Source organism: Pantherophis guttatus, chromosome 15, assembly GCF_059756535.1.
Source record: "Pantherophis guttatus breed Tessera chromosome 15, ASM5975653v1, whole genome shotgun sequence".
In the NCBI taxonomy this organism is placed as follows: Eukaryota; Metazoa; Chordata; class Lepidosauria; order Squamata; family Colubridae; genus Pantherophis; species Pantherophis guttatus.
In genome coordinates, this window is record NC_142077.1 from 9,007,240 (window position 1) to 9,025,176 (window position 17,937).

General features: G+C 46.9%; 1 protein-coding gene across 5 annotated transcripts in view; it reads right to left on the reverse strand.

Annotated features, from left to right (window-relative positions):
• The window catches only part of LOC117654732 (uncharacterized), a 68,746-nt gene that overhangs the window by 50,657 nt on the left and 152 nt on the right, over positions 1-17,937 (reverse strand). For 2 of the 5 annotated variants that reach the window (XM_087879014.1, XM_034401589.3), the window contains exons 2-5: positions 17,571-17,616; positions 17,102-17,161; positions 14,995-15,516; positions 14,088-14,379 (exon numbers count right to left, since the gene is read on the reverse strand). In XM_087879014.1, coding sequence (XP_087735140.1) covers positions 14,146-14,379; positions 14,995-15,516; positions 17,102-17,161 — 816 coding nt within the window. In that variant the 5' untranslated portion in view covers positions 17,571-17,616 and the 3' untranslated portion in view covers positions 14,088-14,145. Of the gene's footprint in view, positions 1-9,500; positions 9,564-14,087; positions 14,380-14,994; positions 15,517-17,101; positions 17,162-17,570; positions 17,617-17,937 lie in introns of those variants that run through there. The other 3 variants (XR_004588381.3, XR_015729944.1, XM_034401592.3) reach the window with 3 other exon arrangements.

A 17,937-nucleotide genomic window follows, 5' to 3' on the forward strand; every position in this document is an offset into this window, starting at 1 on the left:
CATAGCCTCAAGCTGGTGAAAACTGGTTATCTGCTCCAAGAGGTAGATATTTCTGCAGGTTGCAGGTGTTAAGGAATCTTCCCGAAGAACAAATACCGACATGTACTCGCTTGGCTCTTGTTAATTAAACGAAATCAGTTAATTAAATATGTACTACTGGAAACATGTGTATTCTGCTCTTGTAGCTACCCTAGTGCCATTTTCCTTTCTGAAGGGGTACCCAATCATTATCATTCTTTTTAATGGAATAAAATATACCCTGTTTCCCCCAAAATAAGACATCCCCTGATAATAAGCCCAATCGGGCTTTTGAGCGCATGGCAATAAGGCCGAGCGTTTATTTCAGGGTTCAAAAAAAATATAAGACAGGGTCTTATTTTCGGGGAAACACGGTAGTAAATCTCTACAGCTAGTTGGTTGTTTCTCTTCGGGCATTTCCCCAGCTGAAGGAGCGTGCTCTTTCTTAATCCGTACATATTCCTATCTGCACCATCAGCATAATCCACTGTCAAAAGCCAAGACAAATATTTGGATGAAAATGTACAGGGCTACAGAAGCCTCGAACTCCTGTCTAAAAATAGGAAGCTCCAGCTTTGCTGGGCCTGCTGGGGATAACAACGAAGAGAATTGGCAGAATTGAAGCTGGGAGCCTCCGGGGACCACATCAGTGATTAATTTACTTGGTGAGTTTGGGTACATTTCACTCTGATCCGGTTAACGGGCTCAAAATAGCTCAGTTCGGCCACTGGTCTGCAGGGAGAAAAGCCTAACTTGGACATTATGTCTTGGGAGACGAAGTGAGCCTCGTGCCACTGACTGGCCTTCAGAATTGGGCTTCTCTACTAGCTAGATTACTATTAGACCCATTTCTCTTGAAAGGCAACTCTAATGAGGAGCCCAGTAACCAGAGGTGGGATTCAGCCGGTTCGGATCAGTTCGCACGAACCGGATGCTAATTTTACATCTGTTTCGCCGAACCGGTAGTTGCAAGGACTGGCTGGCTCCGCCCATCCCACCACGCCCCTCCCAGGAGTCTCCATGCAGCCCGTTTTGGATGGCAGGTAACTGCAGTGCCTGCGCGGAGGCTCTGGGAGGGCAAAAATGGGCCTCCCGGAAATTCCGGAAGTCTGGAAACAGGCCAGTTTCCAGCCTCCGGAGGGCCTCCGGAGCCCGGGGAGGCCATTTTCGCCCTCCCGGAGGCTCAAGAAAATCCTCCAGAGCTTGGGGAGGGCGAAAACACGCCCGCCCCCACCGTGGTGCAGGAGGATGAGTAGGCCACGCCCACCATGTCCGTGCCCACCCAGCAACCGGGCAGAGAACCGGTTGCTAAAATTTTTGAATCCCACCCCTGCCAGTAACGTCTATCAATCAAATTCTTGCTTCTGAAGAGAGAAAACAATAATGGAATAGGGCATTCAATTAAGACTGACCAAAAACAGGGCCAGTCGGTCAGAAGTCTAGACTTGGAAGATTCTGGAGCAATAAATAAAGAGCATAAGGTCCATTGTAAGATAAGGTTAAAGAGGTTATTCAACCTCTGTGGTTAAATTTTAACTTAAGAACTCTGATCCCCATCGAAGAAAGAAGAGGCAATAAAGGTAAAGGTAAAGGTTCCCCTTGCACATGCGTGCTAGTCGTTCCTGACTCTAGGGGGTGATGCTCATCTCCGTTTCAAAGCCGAAGAGCCAGTGCTGTCCGAAGACGTCTCTGTGGTCATGTGGCCGCCGTGACTCAACACCAAAGGCGCACGGAATGCTGTTCCCTTCCCATCAAAGGTGGTACCTATTTTTCTACTTGCATTTTTTTTTACCTGTTTTCGAACTGCTCGGTTGGCAGAAGCTGGGACAAGTCACGGGAGCTCACTCCATTAGGCGACACTCGGGATTCGAACTGCTGAACTGCCAACCTTTCAATCGACAAGCTCAGGGTCTTAGCCACTGAGTCCCCATCAAGAGGCAATAAGAGCTCCCTCATATCGGTGGCTCTGCTAGCCTGGAAGTCAGCACTCCCATCCCAAGTAGCCTGGTCATTTCTAAGTGCCCTCGAACACCTGCCTGCCTTCAATTCTGCTGCCTAAAGCGGAAGGCGGAGGAAATGGCCTTGAGGGACTGGAGGAAGAGCCGTCCTCAAGAAGACAAGAGTCGGGGAAAGGGGAACTGACTCCAGGGCAGGAATATAACCTGTAAAGTCTCAGAATAGGACCTCCCTCGCCCTCACGAAGATAAAGAGAGGGAGGAGGGAAGCTCATTCAGGCTTGCGAGATTCTGCCATTATAGCCGTAGAAAGTGACCTTCTTGGTGACATTGGCTTCCTAGGCCGATCCACCTTGAACGGCTGACATCTTTACAGATCTGGGACTAGCTACTTTCCACTTTACTATAGCTTTCCCCCCCCACACACAAATGGCCTATAGCTAAAAGGTAGAGCTGTATTGTGACTCCTCTTAAAAGAATAGCAAGTTCTATGAATTGCCTTATACTCTAAAAGACTTCCTGAATGTCTGTCTTTCTTTCCTTCCCTTTCTTTTCTTCCTTTCTCTTTCTCCTTTCTTTCTTTTCTTCTCTTTTTTCTTCCTTCTTTTTCTCTTTTTCTTTCTTTCCTTCTTTCTTTCCTTCCTTTTCTTTCTTTCTCTTTCCTTCCTTCCCTTTCATTTCTTCCTTCCTTCCTTTTCTTTCTCTCTTTCTTTCTTTCCTTCTCTTTCTTTCCTTCCTTTTCTTTTTCTCTTTCCTTCCTTCCCTTTCTTTTCTTCCTTCCTTCTTTTTCTTTCTCTCACTCTTTCTTTCCTTCTCTTTCTTCCTTTTTTCTTTTTTTCTTTCTTTCTTTCTTTCCTTTCTTTCTTTCTTCCTTTCTTTCAACAGCCCTTACTGGTGACCTCATTGCAAACAAAACTTTTGGCTGACTCATGCCTACTCCCAGGTAAAGAATGTTTAATCCCATCACACCATCCCCTTTGTGATCTCTCATTACTTGTTTGTAAAGTGCTTCCAGCAACCAGACATAAAGACGTTAAGCAAGCATATGCATTTAATATCATTATAATTAGGTAATCTTAATCCAAAAGATAAACAGGGCAGCCCAAGAGGTAGGAGTGAGGTAACCCGTGAAACAAGATGGTTACTCACTCAAAGAACCATAAAACGTAAGTAAGGGCCGGAAGAAACTTCGAAGATCATTTAGTCCAGGGATGGTTAACCTTTTTGGTGACGAGCCCAACCAATCTCATTGTACATATGTTGTGCACTGACAATAAAGATTTGGATTTGAGTGCCCAAAGCACGCATGCATGCAAATGCACACGCGCGTGCCAGAACTCCCAAAATGCAATGCGAGTGCCCCCCCTGTGCATGCGCCCTGGCCCCGCGCATGTGTATGTGCGTCCTGGTAGTGGGCCGCAGCCCGGGAGTCGGGGACCCCTGCCCTAAGAGACGAGTGTAAGCATTGCAAACCAACAAATTAATAATAACTCTTTCCTATATTTTTTGTATTTATTTGTGGGTGCCTCCCAGTCATGAGCACTGTAGTCCTTTCCTTCTCCTACAGGATTCCACCATCCTTTCTTCTTTTACAAAAGGTAGTAGGGCCTTTCTCAGATGTCTTTCAATTATGGGTCCAGGGCAGTGGTGGTATTCAGCCAGTTCTATGCGGTTCAGGTGAATTGGTAGCGGCGGCTGCGGGAGGCTCCGCCCACCCACCCGGATGCCATTTTTGACCCTCTGCACATGCACGGTGGTCGCACATGTGCTCACATTTGCAAACAAATAGCGAAGGTAAGTGAATACCACCCCTGGTCCAGGGATATCGGGGGGTGGGGGGGATGGGCTCTCTAGGATCTGTTGAAACTCCGAAGAAAAGGAATTCGACTTGATCCGCTGGGTCTTTTTACCACCTTATTCCTCCATTTTTCTGCCCATCCCAGCTTGCCCTGGGTTTTTTTTTAATCCTGCAGTTCCATGACAGGCTCTTCTTGTGTTGCACCCAAGAAATCCCGATAAGCTGAAATGTGGAAAGGTTCTCTCCGAGCTCCTTCACCTTTCTCTTCCAGGAAGCTGATCGGCCTTCGCTTTTCATCCCGAGAGGAAAACAAATATGGCACATTCCAGTGATGGAATTCAATTTTTTTAAACTACCGGTTTTGTGAGTGTGGCTTGGTGGGCGTGACAGGGGAAGGATACTGTAAAATCCCCATTCTCTCCCCACTCCAGGGAAAGGATACTGCAAAATCCCCATTCCCTCCCCACTCCTGGGGAAGGATACTGCAAAATCTCCATTCCCTCCCCACTCCAGGGGAAAGATACTGCAAAATCCCCATTCCCACCTCACTCTGAGGTCTGCCAGAGGTGGTATTTGCTGGTTCTCCAAACTACTCAACATTTCCGCTGCCGGTTCTCCAGAACCTGTCAGAACCTGCTGGATTTCACCCTTGGCACATTCGCTGCAAAGTTTTACCTCCACATTCTTCAGAGAAAATGGGGGGGGGGGGAAGGGTCCTTTTTGATTTTCCCCAACAAACTCCAGTTTGTTCTCCCTGCTTGCTTGTGTCAATCCTGAAGCTGGGGCCATCTTTGAGGATTCAGGGCTGCCACTAGATGGGAGGGGGGAGGGAAATATTTAGCTGGGGTCTTGTAGTCAAAATAATAAGTTTTCTTGTGGGAACCAAGATCATTCCAACAGGTAGCTGGGAGAGGAGGAGCGAAGTAACCAAGCAACTGGCCAACATCTTGATTGGACCATGTGACTGATGACTTGAGAAAGGGGGAAAACTTTCTCTTTTAATTAGGTGAAAACCGCAGGAACTTTCAGAGTGGGTTTTCACCCGTTGTGCCAATATGATGTATCCAATAAAATGGTCCTTCGAGGAATCTACCTGCCTTTGGAGTTCTTTGCGTGTCTGTTGTGTATTATTGGGGGGCCAGATGAATGCTGGGACCCTTCTTCTCAAACACTCGGCTCTGGATTTTGAAGTAAAATGGTAATGTTTGCAGCAATTCTCAGAGCATTTTTAAAAGCCCGACTTCAAACAGAAGGAGCCCGATTTGGTTTCTTCCCCCAAGGCTCTGTAGAGCCGAAGCATGAAAACAAACCTCCTTTTCCATAAGGAGGCTGAGAAAGGAAGTCCAGCAGCCATTCCCTTGGGAATGAGCCAATCTGAAACGAGCAGGGATCTGTGCAAAAGGAAATGGCTTGATCTGTGACATTTTCTAAAGCAAAGCAAAGAGAGAGAGAGAGAGAGAGAGAGAGAGAGAGAGAGAGAGAGAGAGAGAGAGAGAGAGAGAGAGAGAGAGAAAGAGAGATAGCCAACTTGAAATCTAATCGCTAAGAGAAATCCGCCGTCCCAGGAAACAAAAGGGAAGAACAATATTTTTTGGGAAAGCTACTAAGTCAGGGTTCAGCACCTGAAGAATGCAAGTTTCAGCCTTTCAGGATCTTGAAATATGCCCTGTGTGTGCTCTCCCGACTCCTTTTCGTGGTTCACCTCCCCAAGTTTGGCCCTGATCCACAAGTCTGTGATTCACCTCCTTGGCTTGTGCTCCTTTGCAGGCAAGGCGCCTTGGTGATATGTTTTTTATTACCTTTTATTTATTGCATTAGCACTTCATTATTGAGGGTGAGATGAAGTTTGGTTATTAGGCACAACAGAGGCAGGGACAGGATTCTCAATCGGTAACGCAACACGAAAGAAATTTCAGAGGGACGAAGAGGCACCTCCCCAACCTCACTGTTGCATAAAAATCACAGCACCTGAAGGAAAAGGAGGTTTTCCTTTAAAAAAAAAAAAAAGGCATTTTAGGAGTCTCCCAAACATCCCCCAAAACTGGGGCTAAATAGAAAAAAGCCATGGATTTAGAGCAAGATTTCGTTTGGTGCAGGAGTTGTATGCATACAATTTCATGCAGGGCTTTCAAACTGAATGCAGAGACCACTTCTCTCATCCCTTTTTTGCCAGTGGTGAAATCCAATTTTTTTTTACTACCGGTTCTGTGGGCGTGGCTTGGTGGGCGTGGCATGGCATGGCTTGGTGGGCGTGGCAGAGGAAGGATACTGCAAAATCTCCATTCCCAACCCACTCCAGGGGAAGGTTACTGCAATACCGGGCTGGCTTAATATATTTTTTTTAAAAATTTTTTTAATTGGTTTGTTATTTTAAATTGGGGCCAAATTAATATATATCTTTTTAATTGCTTTTAATGTTTGTATTGCATGTTTTTATCTGGCTGTACACCGCTCTGAGTCCCTCGGGAGAAGATGCAGTATATAAATTCAAAATAAAATAAAAATAAATAAATAAAATAAAATCCCCATTCCCACCCCACTCCAGGGCAAAATCCCCATGTCCTCCCGATCAGCTGGGGAGGGGGCCAGTCAGAGGTGGTATTTACCGGTTCTCTGAACTACTCAAAATTTCCGCTACCGGTTCTCCAGAATCTGTCAGAACCTGCTGGATTTCATCCCTGCTTTTTTGCCCGTGATGTTCTAAGGGGCTCCCCCAGCTGGAGATTCAGAGAGAGGCAGTTTTGGGAAAACCAAAGTCAACAATGCATGAGAAGAGAAAGAGAAGAGAAACTGAGACAGCCTACATCTGTGATGGCGAACCTTATGGCATGCGTGCCCAAGGTGACACGCAGAGCCATCTTTCTGGGCACGCAAGCTGCCGCCCAACTCACCTGCAGCTGCGCATGCACACACTCCCCCAAGCTGGTGTTCGGGCCTCCGGTGCGCATACACACAATTCCAGACACCCAGCTGGTCTTCGGAGCTCTCTTGTGCATGCGTGTGCATTTGCGCGTGTGCATGAGTACCTGCGCACACTGTGTGCATGCACAGATGGCATCTGCACGCATGCATTGCGTGCACGAAAGCCGTGAGCATGCGCATATCGTGCAATTGCATGCACAGCGCACAGGGGGAGCCGGGCGAAAGCTGGTTGCATGCAACCCCAGTCCAAAGAAGGAAACAGCTAGATGCCTTCGAATCTGTCTGTTACTCAGACAAAGGTGGGTATCTAAGGCATCTATAAATATGCCCCTAAGTGAGATGGCAAGACATGTTACTTCCCGGAAGGTGGAAGAGCAGTTTCTCATTCTCTGGCTCTTAATAGGCCCTGTTTCCCTTTGACAGTTCCCCACAGCTCTGCTCTGATCTCAGCCAGCAAGACTCCATGGACGTATCTGTCTTCTCAGAGAAATGCTGAAGCAAACATTTTCATTCGCTGGGGAACCAACCAACATTCCAGAGACAAGCATATCAGACTGACACACAGAAAGTAGTTTTAAGCTAACATCTTTAAGCAAACATTTGTTATTGTTAGTTGCGAAGTTGTTCCGACCTATCGCGACCCCATGGATAACGTTCCTCCAGGCCTTCCTGTCCTCTACCATCCTCTGGAGTCCATTTAAGCTCACGCCGACTGCTTCGGTGACTCCATCCAGCCACCTCGTTCTCTGTCATCCTCTTCTTCTTTTGCCCTCCATCATTCACAGCATTCGGCTCTTCTCCCGTGAGTCCTTCCTTCTCATTAGGCGGCCAAAGGATTTGAGTTTCCTCTTCAGGATCTGGCCTTCTAAAGAGCAGTCAGGGTTGATCTCCTCTAGGACCGACCGGTTGGATGGCCTTGCAGTCCAAGGGACTCGCAGGAGTCTTCTCCAGCACCAGAGTTCAAAGGCCTCCATTCTTTGGTGCTCAGCCTTCCTTATGGTCCCAATTTTCCCAGCCATACCTTGCAACTGGGAAAACCATACCCTTGATGACACACACTTTTGTTGGCAGGGTGATGTCTCTGCTTTTTAGTAGGCTGTCCAGATTTGCCATAACTTTCCTCCCCAGGAGCAAGCGTCTTTTGATTTCTCAGCTGCAGTCCCCATCTGCGGTGATCTTGGAGCCCAGGAAAATAAAGTCTGTCACTACTTCCATTTCTTCCCCATCTATTTGCCAGGAATTGAGAGGGCCGGATGCCATGATCTAGCAATACAGCTTTTAAAATTAAACGGCCATTGAGACGGCTGAGTAAAAACCTATTCCTTACTCACTTCTCTGGTTCATTTGCTGTCTTAATATCAATGCAACCCTCTTTATTAAAAAATAAAGAAAAGAAAAGGAGACATATGCAGCTTGGTGCCTGACTAGGTGGCTCAGTGGCTAAGACACTGAGCTTCTCGATCAGAAAGGTCAGCAGTATGTTGCTTTTTCAGAGGCCAGGAGGTCAGTTTTGCCTTCCAGGCTCTCTGTCTCTGCTGTATGCCTGGAAGTTAGGAGCAGAAACTGCATTTTGATATCCCAATTTGGCAGAACGCCTTCTACAGTGATATGGTTACGGGATGGCCCTTACTCGCAGAATGCTACCTCTAGAAATCCCCTTTCTCAAGCATTGGCATTTAATATCCAAGTGGAGATGTGAGGGTTCAAATGCTGGCAGACTTTGGGGCAAAAATACCTGCCTTGTGTCACCTGGCTCTGAAAATACATTCCTCATATAATAATAATAACAACTTTATTGTCATTGTACGTGTATACACAGTATACCCATACAAAGAAATTCACTTAACAGCCAAAGACCAGGTCCAACACACATAACGATCCCCAAACATACTCCCACCCACCAGAATTCCCCACCCCAAAACCACCCAAACATCCACACAACAGACCGTATTTAGGTAATGGGATCTTCCTAGTGTCATGAACTGTTTGTGGGACATAGGTAAGAAACAAGAATAATAAATCTGTTTCTTGCAAATAACAACAACTGATCCTTGTATTCCACCATGCTAAGAAAAATGTTATAAATTACAGTTATTTCTGACAGATAAGAAAGCAGAAGACGGGCCAATGTTTGTAGACATTTAGCATATATTAATTTACTCTATGCAAACAGGTATGTGCTTTCAATATCGTAAGGGACCAAAGCATGAATTTCCTTATGTTTGCGTATATGCCGTAGAATATTTAAAGAAGATACATTATGGTGTTACATTTGCATTTTTACTTCCTTCTTCCTAAATACAAAGTTAAATCACTATGACTCACCGGAAGTCAGTGGAATACATACATAAATTAGGGAAACAAACAGAGATCAGATGTAGCCGAGTGATGCTAATGCTTTTAACATTTAAGCAAGAAATTGTTTAACCTCGTCAGAAACAGGCTGGATTTGTATTTAAATTCTTCAGTACGGATTCCTGCATTGTGATGTCAAGTAGGGAATTTGTATGGGGTTTCTTTTTTTCTGTTTTCTGATAATTAGCCCAAACCAAGAGCCAATTTGGTTTAATAATTAGAGCAGGAGGCTAGAAGCCAGCGGACAGCGAGTTCTAATCTTGCCTTAGGCATGAAAGCTGATTAGGTGACTTTGGGCCAGTTACTCTCTCTCTCAGCCCAACTCACTTCACAGGGTGGACATTGCGGAGGGAAAATAGGCGAAGGAAATATTGTATGTGCTCACCACCTTATGTTTTAAAAATAATAAAGGTGGGATATAAATAAACCAGCATAATAAAGGCCCGTCTTACCTGCAACCATGTTGTCATCCTGCTCTGTTCATTTCTGGAAGTCTGCTGCCATCACAGGTGTTTCTGGAAAGATGTTAGAGAAGGCAGTTCATTTACAGAACTATCACCGCTCCTGCATTGCTGGCTTTACTATTTTACACAGCAATTTCTGAAGTACTGGAATTCCTACTTTATATATACCGTAGTTAATAAAACCCAGCTGAATCTAAGATTAGTTAAGTTACTAATTTAAACATAGCTTAAGCATAACTGAAGTTACTAGTGCAACACGGTGTACTAGTCGCTCTCTATATAAATGTACATTCACACAGACGTGTGCCTGTCTATATACAGTGGTGGCCAAAATTGTGGAAACCTTTTGGGAAAACTGTATTTTCTAAAACTAGCTTTTTAACACCACTTTTTTTTTTTTTTGAGTAGGACCATAAAATTATATATTAATGGAAAGATAATTTAACCAAGACTGTAATGCAATAACTTTTATGAAGGATTTGCTATTAGAATAGCAGTTACAGTATAAAGAAGAAAAGTGAAACACATAGAAAAAAACGAGATATACAAAAATGATCCCCATGTCAGTTAATCCTTAGTTGGGTAACCTTTAGCATGAATGACGGCCTTACAATGTCTTCCCATGGAGTGAAACAAGCCTTTTGGTTCTGCAGCTGTTCTAATGTGAAACCAAAATTGAATGATTGCTTCTGTTAACTGGGTTTTATTGATCTCAGCCAGTTATATATTTTTCAGGTTTTTTTCTGGTAGGCATTTCATGGCATTTTCCATTCATATATATATAAAAAAGTAGAAAATTCTGCTAGATGTAGGAGAGGAACTTAAAACATAAAATGGCTGGCCCCTTTTTATAAAACTGACAATTTTAGGTTTAATCAGGGTCTTCTTAAAGGGGAAAGCTACCTCATGAACTGTTTGTAACACCAGAATTCAAGAAAGATTTCTTATCTTGAAGAAAGAGAGCAGTTGTCTATATTATTGGATTTGTCCACTTTTTCAATTTATTTCTATAGGGATCAAAGATTTGAAGCTAAAGATCTGACAACAGTGCTTTATCCAGGTTAAATAACAAGAGGCTCAGCACTGACAGAAAGTTGTTTAAAGAACTTGGGATGCTGGGCTTTTGGCAAATGATCTGCAATTAAGAGTGTGAAGACACTCTGCCTCTAAAATTAAATATATGATGTAAAGGAGAGTGAAATGTTCATTCAGTGAGGCAAAACAAAACCTTTGAGCCTTCTCTTTATTTAACAGAAAATGTATGATGCCATATGGAAACTTAAGGAAGACTACTGCAGTCTGTTTCTTTTTCCTCTGCCTTAATTATTTCACCTTTCCCTTAAAACAGGCCAAAAGCCCAGCTGTTGCAAAGCACCTCTCCAAATACCAGCATATCACTCACTTCGACTAACTAAAACATTCCTTCCAAGCTAACAGAGCGCTTTAATCTATAATGGGAGCCCTGCGGTTAAGTGCTATAAAAATACTTGCTTGCAAATCTGTTACAATCAGACAATACTTATCTCTAAAGCTTGTTCGGGAGATTTTAGAATAATCCCTTGGTGAGACACCATGTTCCTATAAGAGGTGACACGGGATTTTTATAACAGGGTTTCCAGGCCGCCCTTTAATCAGCTGCAGACCTCGGCCTCCCATTTCTTTTTCTCAGTTGCTTTCTCTATAAACAATAACATGCAATTATCTCTGATTTATGTTCCTGTCCTGACAACAATTTGGTCTTTCCTTTTTTTCCCCTCTAGGATAGCCACAATGAAGAATGTCTATTTTTGATTACAAGTATTCCAATCCTAGCTGGAAGGAGGCTACACAAATCCTCCCTTTCCACTGACACAGTGAAACAAACCATCCGTGTATTCAAAACATTTGTTAGAGGTTAAAAACCAAAGTTGGGGAAAGCCTCAAAGAGCCTCCTTATGAACTTGAGCACTGCACCTCAAAGAGGGAGCCGTAAAATGGGGAAAGGTGCAAAGAACTGCGGAGCGAAAGAGGCAATTCTGCAAGCGAAGCTGAGCCTGTATTCTGGACCAGAGGTGAAATCCAGCAGATTTTGGAGAACCGGTAGTGGACATTTTGAGTAGTTTGGAGAACCGGCAAATACCACCTCTGGCTGGCCCCAGAGTGGGGTGGGAATGGAGATTTTGCAGTATCCTTCCCCCAGGAGTGGGGAGGGAAAGGGGATTTTGCAGTATCCTTCCCCCAGGAATGGGAGGGAAAGGGGATTTTGCAGTATCCTTCCCCTGCCACGCCCACAGAACCAGTAGTAAAAAAAGTTGGATTTCACCACTGCTCTGGACCACCAATCCCGGAACTCCGACCGGGGCCTGCTGCTTGAAAGGAAGGGCAAAAGCTGCCTCTCCATTCAGGAGTCACCAGCTTGGCCACAAAGAAAAGAGGGTTGCTGCTTTTTCTATGGAGCCACAAGTACAAGGGTCCAGATAACAAGGATAGGGGTGATGATGATGGTGGGGATTCAGGAGGATAAATTGTCGTTTTTTCCCCAACCCTATAAACACCAGGGAGCCAACCGCCTGTCTCTGCCTGTTCAAATCTACCCAGACTAAATTGCAATTACAAACCATATTTTCAAAAAATAAAACACTTTGGACAGTTGGCTTTGGGTTTAAAAAAAACCACGGCTTTGCCAAGCTGACGGACCCAAAGCGCCAAGCGTTTTATTAGAGCTTATAAAGCCCATATTTTGTTACTTCTAGTCGTAGGAAACTTCAGCAGGGTCCATGTTTGCAACCCACAAGGAGCCAGAGGAGGAAGAGGAGAAAGCAGAACCCACATTTCTACTCCCCCCTCCAGCTCTTCTTGTAAAATAGGCATCCTGCAGCATTTAACAAATGGACCAATAAATCTTATTCCGCATTCTTTCCATTTTTAGAAAGCTTATTTTGCTGCCATGGGCTGCGATGCAGTTGTGCATATATATATATACTTAAAAAGAGGATCCTGTTAAGATACCTGTGTGTCTTTGCAGGACTCTTAGACTTAGCAAAAAGACTTGGAGGGGCCTAGTGAGGAGAGTGACCCCTTCTTACCAAGAAGGCTGCACATCGATTGAAAGGTCCAGTTTTTGACTCAAGAATCAGAACGGAAGAATCTGTTGCCTTTCTCCCCACATAATTGTAGGGTTGGTCGGCAACCAGGACAGTCCCTCCTAGCACATTCCTTTCTTTAGTGGGAAAGAGATATTGACTCTTGACCGAGCAGGGCTTGAAACACAGTGGCATTTCCTGACTGGATGCCGGGTTAAACCTTTCTAAAAACCTCTCTGAAATGCTCTCGTAAAGTGGACAATCCAGAAAGTTGCATAGCCCCTGTGGACAGTCGGTACAGAAAATGAGTTTGGGTCACTTTGGGAAAAGAGGCAAACGGCACTGTGTGGTGCGACGTGGAATTCCAAGTGTGGGTTAGCTCCACAATCCTTGGCAAGCATGCGCTGGATTTTATTTTTCCAGCCGAGGGGAATAAGTCTGCTAAAAGGAGCCACGATAGGGGTTTGTAAATTAGGAACGGCTGTGAGGAGGAAGCAGCTACAGATATATTTTTTTTCTGCATCTCTCAGTGGCAGAGTTCTGCGGTCACCCGTTGGAACCAATGGGCTGGAGATGATCTGGGTGGAATTTGCTGCCCCAGAGATGTGGTGGTTGGCTCTGGCTTTAATTGCATCGGTGTCAGGAGGGAGATAAATTTATAGAGGAGAAATGTTCCCATTTCTTGAGGAATTTGTACCAGTTTTTCATTACGTTACCATAAAACACCCAAAACAGAAAATGATGCTGTGCAATAAAATCGACCAATAAAATTTAAAAAGCCATAATCAGCAACTGTGAGGGAGACCAGCAATAAGAGGAATTAAAAGAGGCCTTAATTGTCCAATCTGCTGGTTCAGAAAGAATCTATGTGAAGGAAGAGGGGATGTCTTCTCTGCCAGACAAGACTGCACCCAGGGCTGAACCTGAGCCAAGACCCAGGGGAGGAACGGGAAGAAGGAAAGCCCATTGCAGGCACCGCCTCAACAGCCACCTTCTGTGGATTCCCTGCCCATGTTTTGAGGGTCAAAAAAGCATTTAGCGTGGGGAGCAACAGGCCTGGCAATCCCATGAGCTGCTGCTCCCTTCAGAAAGCTGCACCTGTTTACACGCAGACTGCTTTCTCTCGACCTTTCCAGGGTCATCTTGCAAGGGCCTCAATGCCTCACCCAAGGACATTTTGGCTCAAGTGCCAAAAGAGGGCAAGCGGGACTTCACTGTCTATTCAAAAGAAGATGACGACGGGCATTAAGGAAGCCCCACCAAAGACATTCTGAGCAATTCTGCAGCTGCCTTCCCAACTATCCAGAAAGGCTGATGGGATGCAGGAGGGATTGGTTGGTACAAGAGCACCCTCTGGTGGCAATCTCAGATATGGCTGAGAGATGCCATAAAGAGAAGCAGCCAGCCTTGAAGGGGGCAATGAAACCGCGCCTGGGCGCAAGAGCGGACGCTTCACATCAGGACCCGCCCAGTGCCCTGCCTCTTTGCACTCGCTGAAAGAAGGGTGCTTCGGTTTTGCAGGTGTGCACATTTTTATTCAACAGTGACGATCAGCTTCAGCAAGATGCATCTCAGAAAAGACCGTGGTAACAGACAGAAGTACAATTTTCACCCCTCTCCAGCTGGAGGAGCCTTTCCCAGAAAGGACTCTCAAAGACCTCTCTGCATTTCTGAAAGCCGAGCGGGCTTCTGAACGCAGCTTGTTCCCCTGACCGGTGACTCCAGGGACCCAATGCATGCCTTTCAAGAGCCAAAAGATCGGTGGACGAAGTAACACCCACGCCCCCACTGGCTCTGGGCTCGGCCTGTGGGGAGAAAAAGAACAGTGTTGCAAAGTCTCCTGGTCATTTCACTTGATGGTGCCCATGGGGCATTCCTTCGAAGGAGATGACACCCAAGGGATTCCGCTAAGCTTTTGCATGCTTCTCGCACCACGTTCCAAAGGGTGATCTCTTCACAACACTCAGAGTCCAACTCTCTTCCCAGAAATCAGCAGTGCCCAAGTGTCAGAGGAGCCTGGCTCTCGCCAGCCCACGCAGGAAAGCCTCCTCTCCTACACCCGTGTGCCCTAAGAAAAGAGGCCACCTCAAGTGAGAGAGAAAGTGGAACAGGCTACATACAGGCCTGCTGGGGAAGATGTCGGGATCAAGGGAGCTTAGAGACCTGTAGAAGCAAAACACCTGGCCTCAGATAGCTGAGGAAAAACCAGCCTTGTCCTCCTCCAGCACTGGCTGAAGGGGAAGCCTGAGATCATTGAGCTACCCCCTTGCCCAGTTTAGCTTTATCTAATGCTGCAGCTGAGAAGCTAGAGCAATTGTGCCCAAAGGAGTCCCTCTCTGTCTCACAAGTCCTCAGCAGAGGTCCCCACCTCTGGCACAAGGACCATTAAACTGAGTTTAATCCTTCCATGCAGAGCTCACCTCTTCCTGCAGGCCACCCACTGCCTCCTGTGGCTGCCCTTGCAGAGCTTCTTCTGCTTTGGCTTCCACTCCTTCAGCCTTTCCTGGGCACTCGGTGTCCTGGCCACACAGGAATTGCTCACGCTGCTGCGGCGGCGGGGGGGCCTCCTGCTCAGGCTGCAAGGTTTCACTCACTACTTCCTCTCTGTCCAGCTGCGGACAGAGAGTGGACAGAGTGGCCTCCAAAGCCAGCCGGGCCTCGTGAGCTCCTTTTTCCAATTCGGCAGCGCTCCCGGCAGCCTCCTGACAGGCCACCCTCACCCTCTTCTCCAGGAAGGCAACTTCTGACCTGAGTCGCTCCGCCAGCCCTTCCTTCTCCTGGATCTGGCTGGCAGCACGGAGCATATCCGCTTGAAGGGAAGCCATGACTTCTTCCTGCTTAGTATTCAGCTGCTTTATCTGGGCTTCCAGTTCTGCCACCTTTTCCTGCTCTATCTTCAACTGCTGGTGTCGTTCCTCCCAGTCGGCACTCAAAGCTTTTACCTGGGCCAAAAATATGAGGTGCGCGCTCTTCAAAACCTGGCTCGGGTTTAGTAGAACGACAACATAATTCTACCTGTGACCCCTTACACTTCCCCCTGTTCTGCCTCCCATCTTGTACTTAGCAAGAACAGCAAGCAACTGCAGCAATTTCACAGCCCCTCTGAGGATGAGCTGCAAAACCCAGCCCTTCAAGACATTAAGGCCGAGCTCTCAGAAGCCGACAGGCAGAAAGCAGTAACAGAGTTGGAAGGGACCTTGGAGGTCATCTAGTCCAACCCCCTGCTCACACAGGAGACTTGTACTAGGGATTCGAACCGCCAAACTGCCGACCTTTCTTATCGACAAGCTCAGTGTCTTAGCCACTGAGCCACCTAGTCAGGCTAAAAGCAAAAGAAATTGTTATAAAACATGAAAAGTGAATGCCGGTGGAGGATTCGGAGGGAGTAAAACTGACAGAGAGCAAAGAAACCAAGTTATAGCTGTTATGTAATTTCTGTGGACCTAGAAGAGAGTCACTGCTGTGCTAACAGCCAATGAAATGTCTAATTTTTGATAAGTTTAACAGGTAACATTTTTACTGCAACCTGAGAGGAGACCCCCCTCCCCCAAAGTATGTGGAGGGTGTAGAAATGTTAAAACCTTGTCCAAACTTTCAACACCATTAGCAACCTATCTTTCTCTGGCAAGGAAAGAAGATTCCTCCCAAGAAACCCCATCCCTCTCTCCTGCCTCCAAGACAACAGAGCCATTCTGGCTGACCCAAAAGGAGGCTGGCTCTGCACCAGAGGTGAAATTCAGCAGGTTCTCGAGAACCGGTAGCGGAAATTTTGAGTAGTTCAGGGGAACCGGCAAATACCACCTCTGGCTGGCCCCAAAGTGGGGAGGGAATAGATTTTGCAGTATCCTTCCCCCAGGAGTGGGGAGGGAATAGAGATTTTGCAGTATCCTTCCCCCAGGAGTGGGGAGGGAATGGGGATTTTGCAGTATCCTTCCCCCAGGAGTGGGGAGGGAATGGGGATTTTGCAATATCCTTCCCCCAGGAGTGGGGAGGGAATGGGGATTTTGCAGTATCCTTCCCCCAGGAGTGGGGAAGAAATAAAAGATTTTGCAGTATCCTTCCCCCAGGAGTTGGGAGGGAATGGGGATTTTGCAGTATCCTTTCCCAGGAGTGGGGAGGGAATGGGGATTTTGCAGTATCCTTCCCCCAGGAGTGGGGAAGAAATAAAAGATTTTGCAGTATCCTTCCCCCAGGAGTTGGGAGGGAATGGGGATTTTGCAGTCTCCTTCCCCAGGAGTGGGGAGGGAATGGGGAGTTTGCAGTATCCTTCCCCCAGGAGTGGGGAGGGAATGGAGATTTTGCAGTATCCTTCCTCAAGGAGTGAGGAGGGAATGGGGATTTTGCAATATCCTTCCCCCACGAGTAGGGAGGGAATGGGGATTTTGCAGTATCCTTCCATCAGGACTGGGGAGGGAATGGGGATTTTGCAGTATACTTCCCTGCCGCTCCCACCAAGCCACGCCCACAGAACCGGTAGTTTGTTTGTTTTTTTAAAAAAATTGAATTCAACCACTGCTCTGCCCCCACCTTTGTCTGAATGGTCTCCACTTGGGAGAAATCCTCTTCCATTTTCTTTTGCAAAGCCATCTGAGGGAGAAACAGAATTGAGCTGCAGGGCTCCTTTGGGCCTGCTGGTTTGGGGGGGGGGGGCAAGAAGATATGCCTTTCTGAGGCAAAAAGTGCCTTTCTGGAGGGGGGGGAAGAATCACCTTTGGGACGTTGTGTGTGTGTGTCCTGGCCCAAACCCAGCTCCTCTACAGCAACCAAGAGCCCTCAAGGTGATTTTATTGCCTTGCAAAGACAGGCAAGAGGCTGAGCGCTGGAGCTTCTCCTTATATACTGTATTTCTTTATTGGGTCCCCCTCCCGGGACAGAAAAAGGGCCACTCGAGCCCTCCCAGAGCTGCCAAGGGCGCTCGAAGCAGGCCTGAAGCGGCCTGCGCTGAGGGGAACCTTCGGCCGGCCGCCATAGCCCCCCCCCGGACCCGGCCACTCACGAAGTTCTTCTCCAAGCACTCGACGGAGTGGATGCCATCGCCGCACCTGGAAAAAATAAACCGCGTCTGGAGGAGCAGAAGCAGCAGCAGGCCCTCCCCGGTTGGCTCCTAGTCGGCGGGCGAAGCAAAGTCGGGCTTTTTCAGCGGAGCCTCAAGTAGCCACCGCCTCGCAGGTTTAGCTAGGCCTCAAGCAGCGCTTTGCCTCAGGACCCGGCCATGCCAACCGCGCTTTTTCCCGCCCAAACAGAGCGACCCCATTGGCTCCCGGCGGGTCATGTGACCAGCGCCAAAGCTCGCTACCTCCTCCCGCCGCGGGTCCCTTCCCACCCAACACAGCTAGTTCCTAGAAGGGCCGCTGGTGACTCAC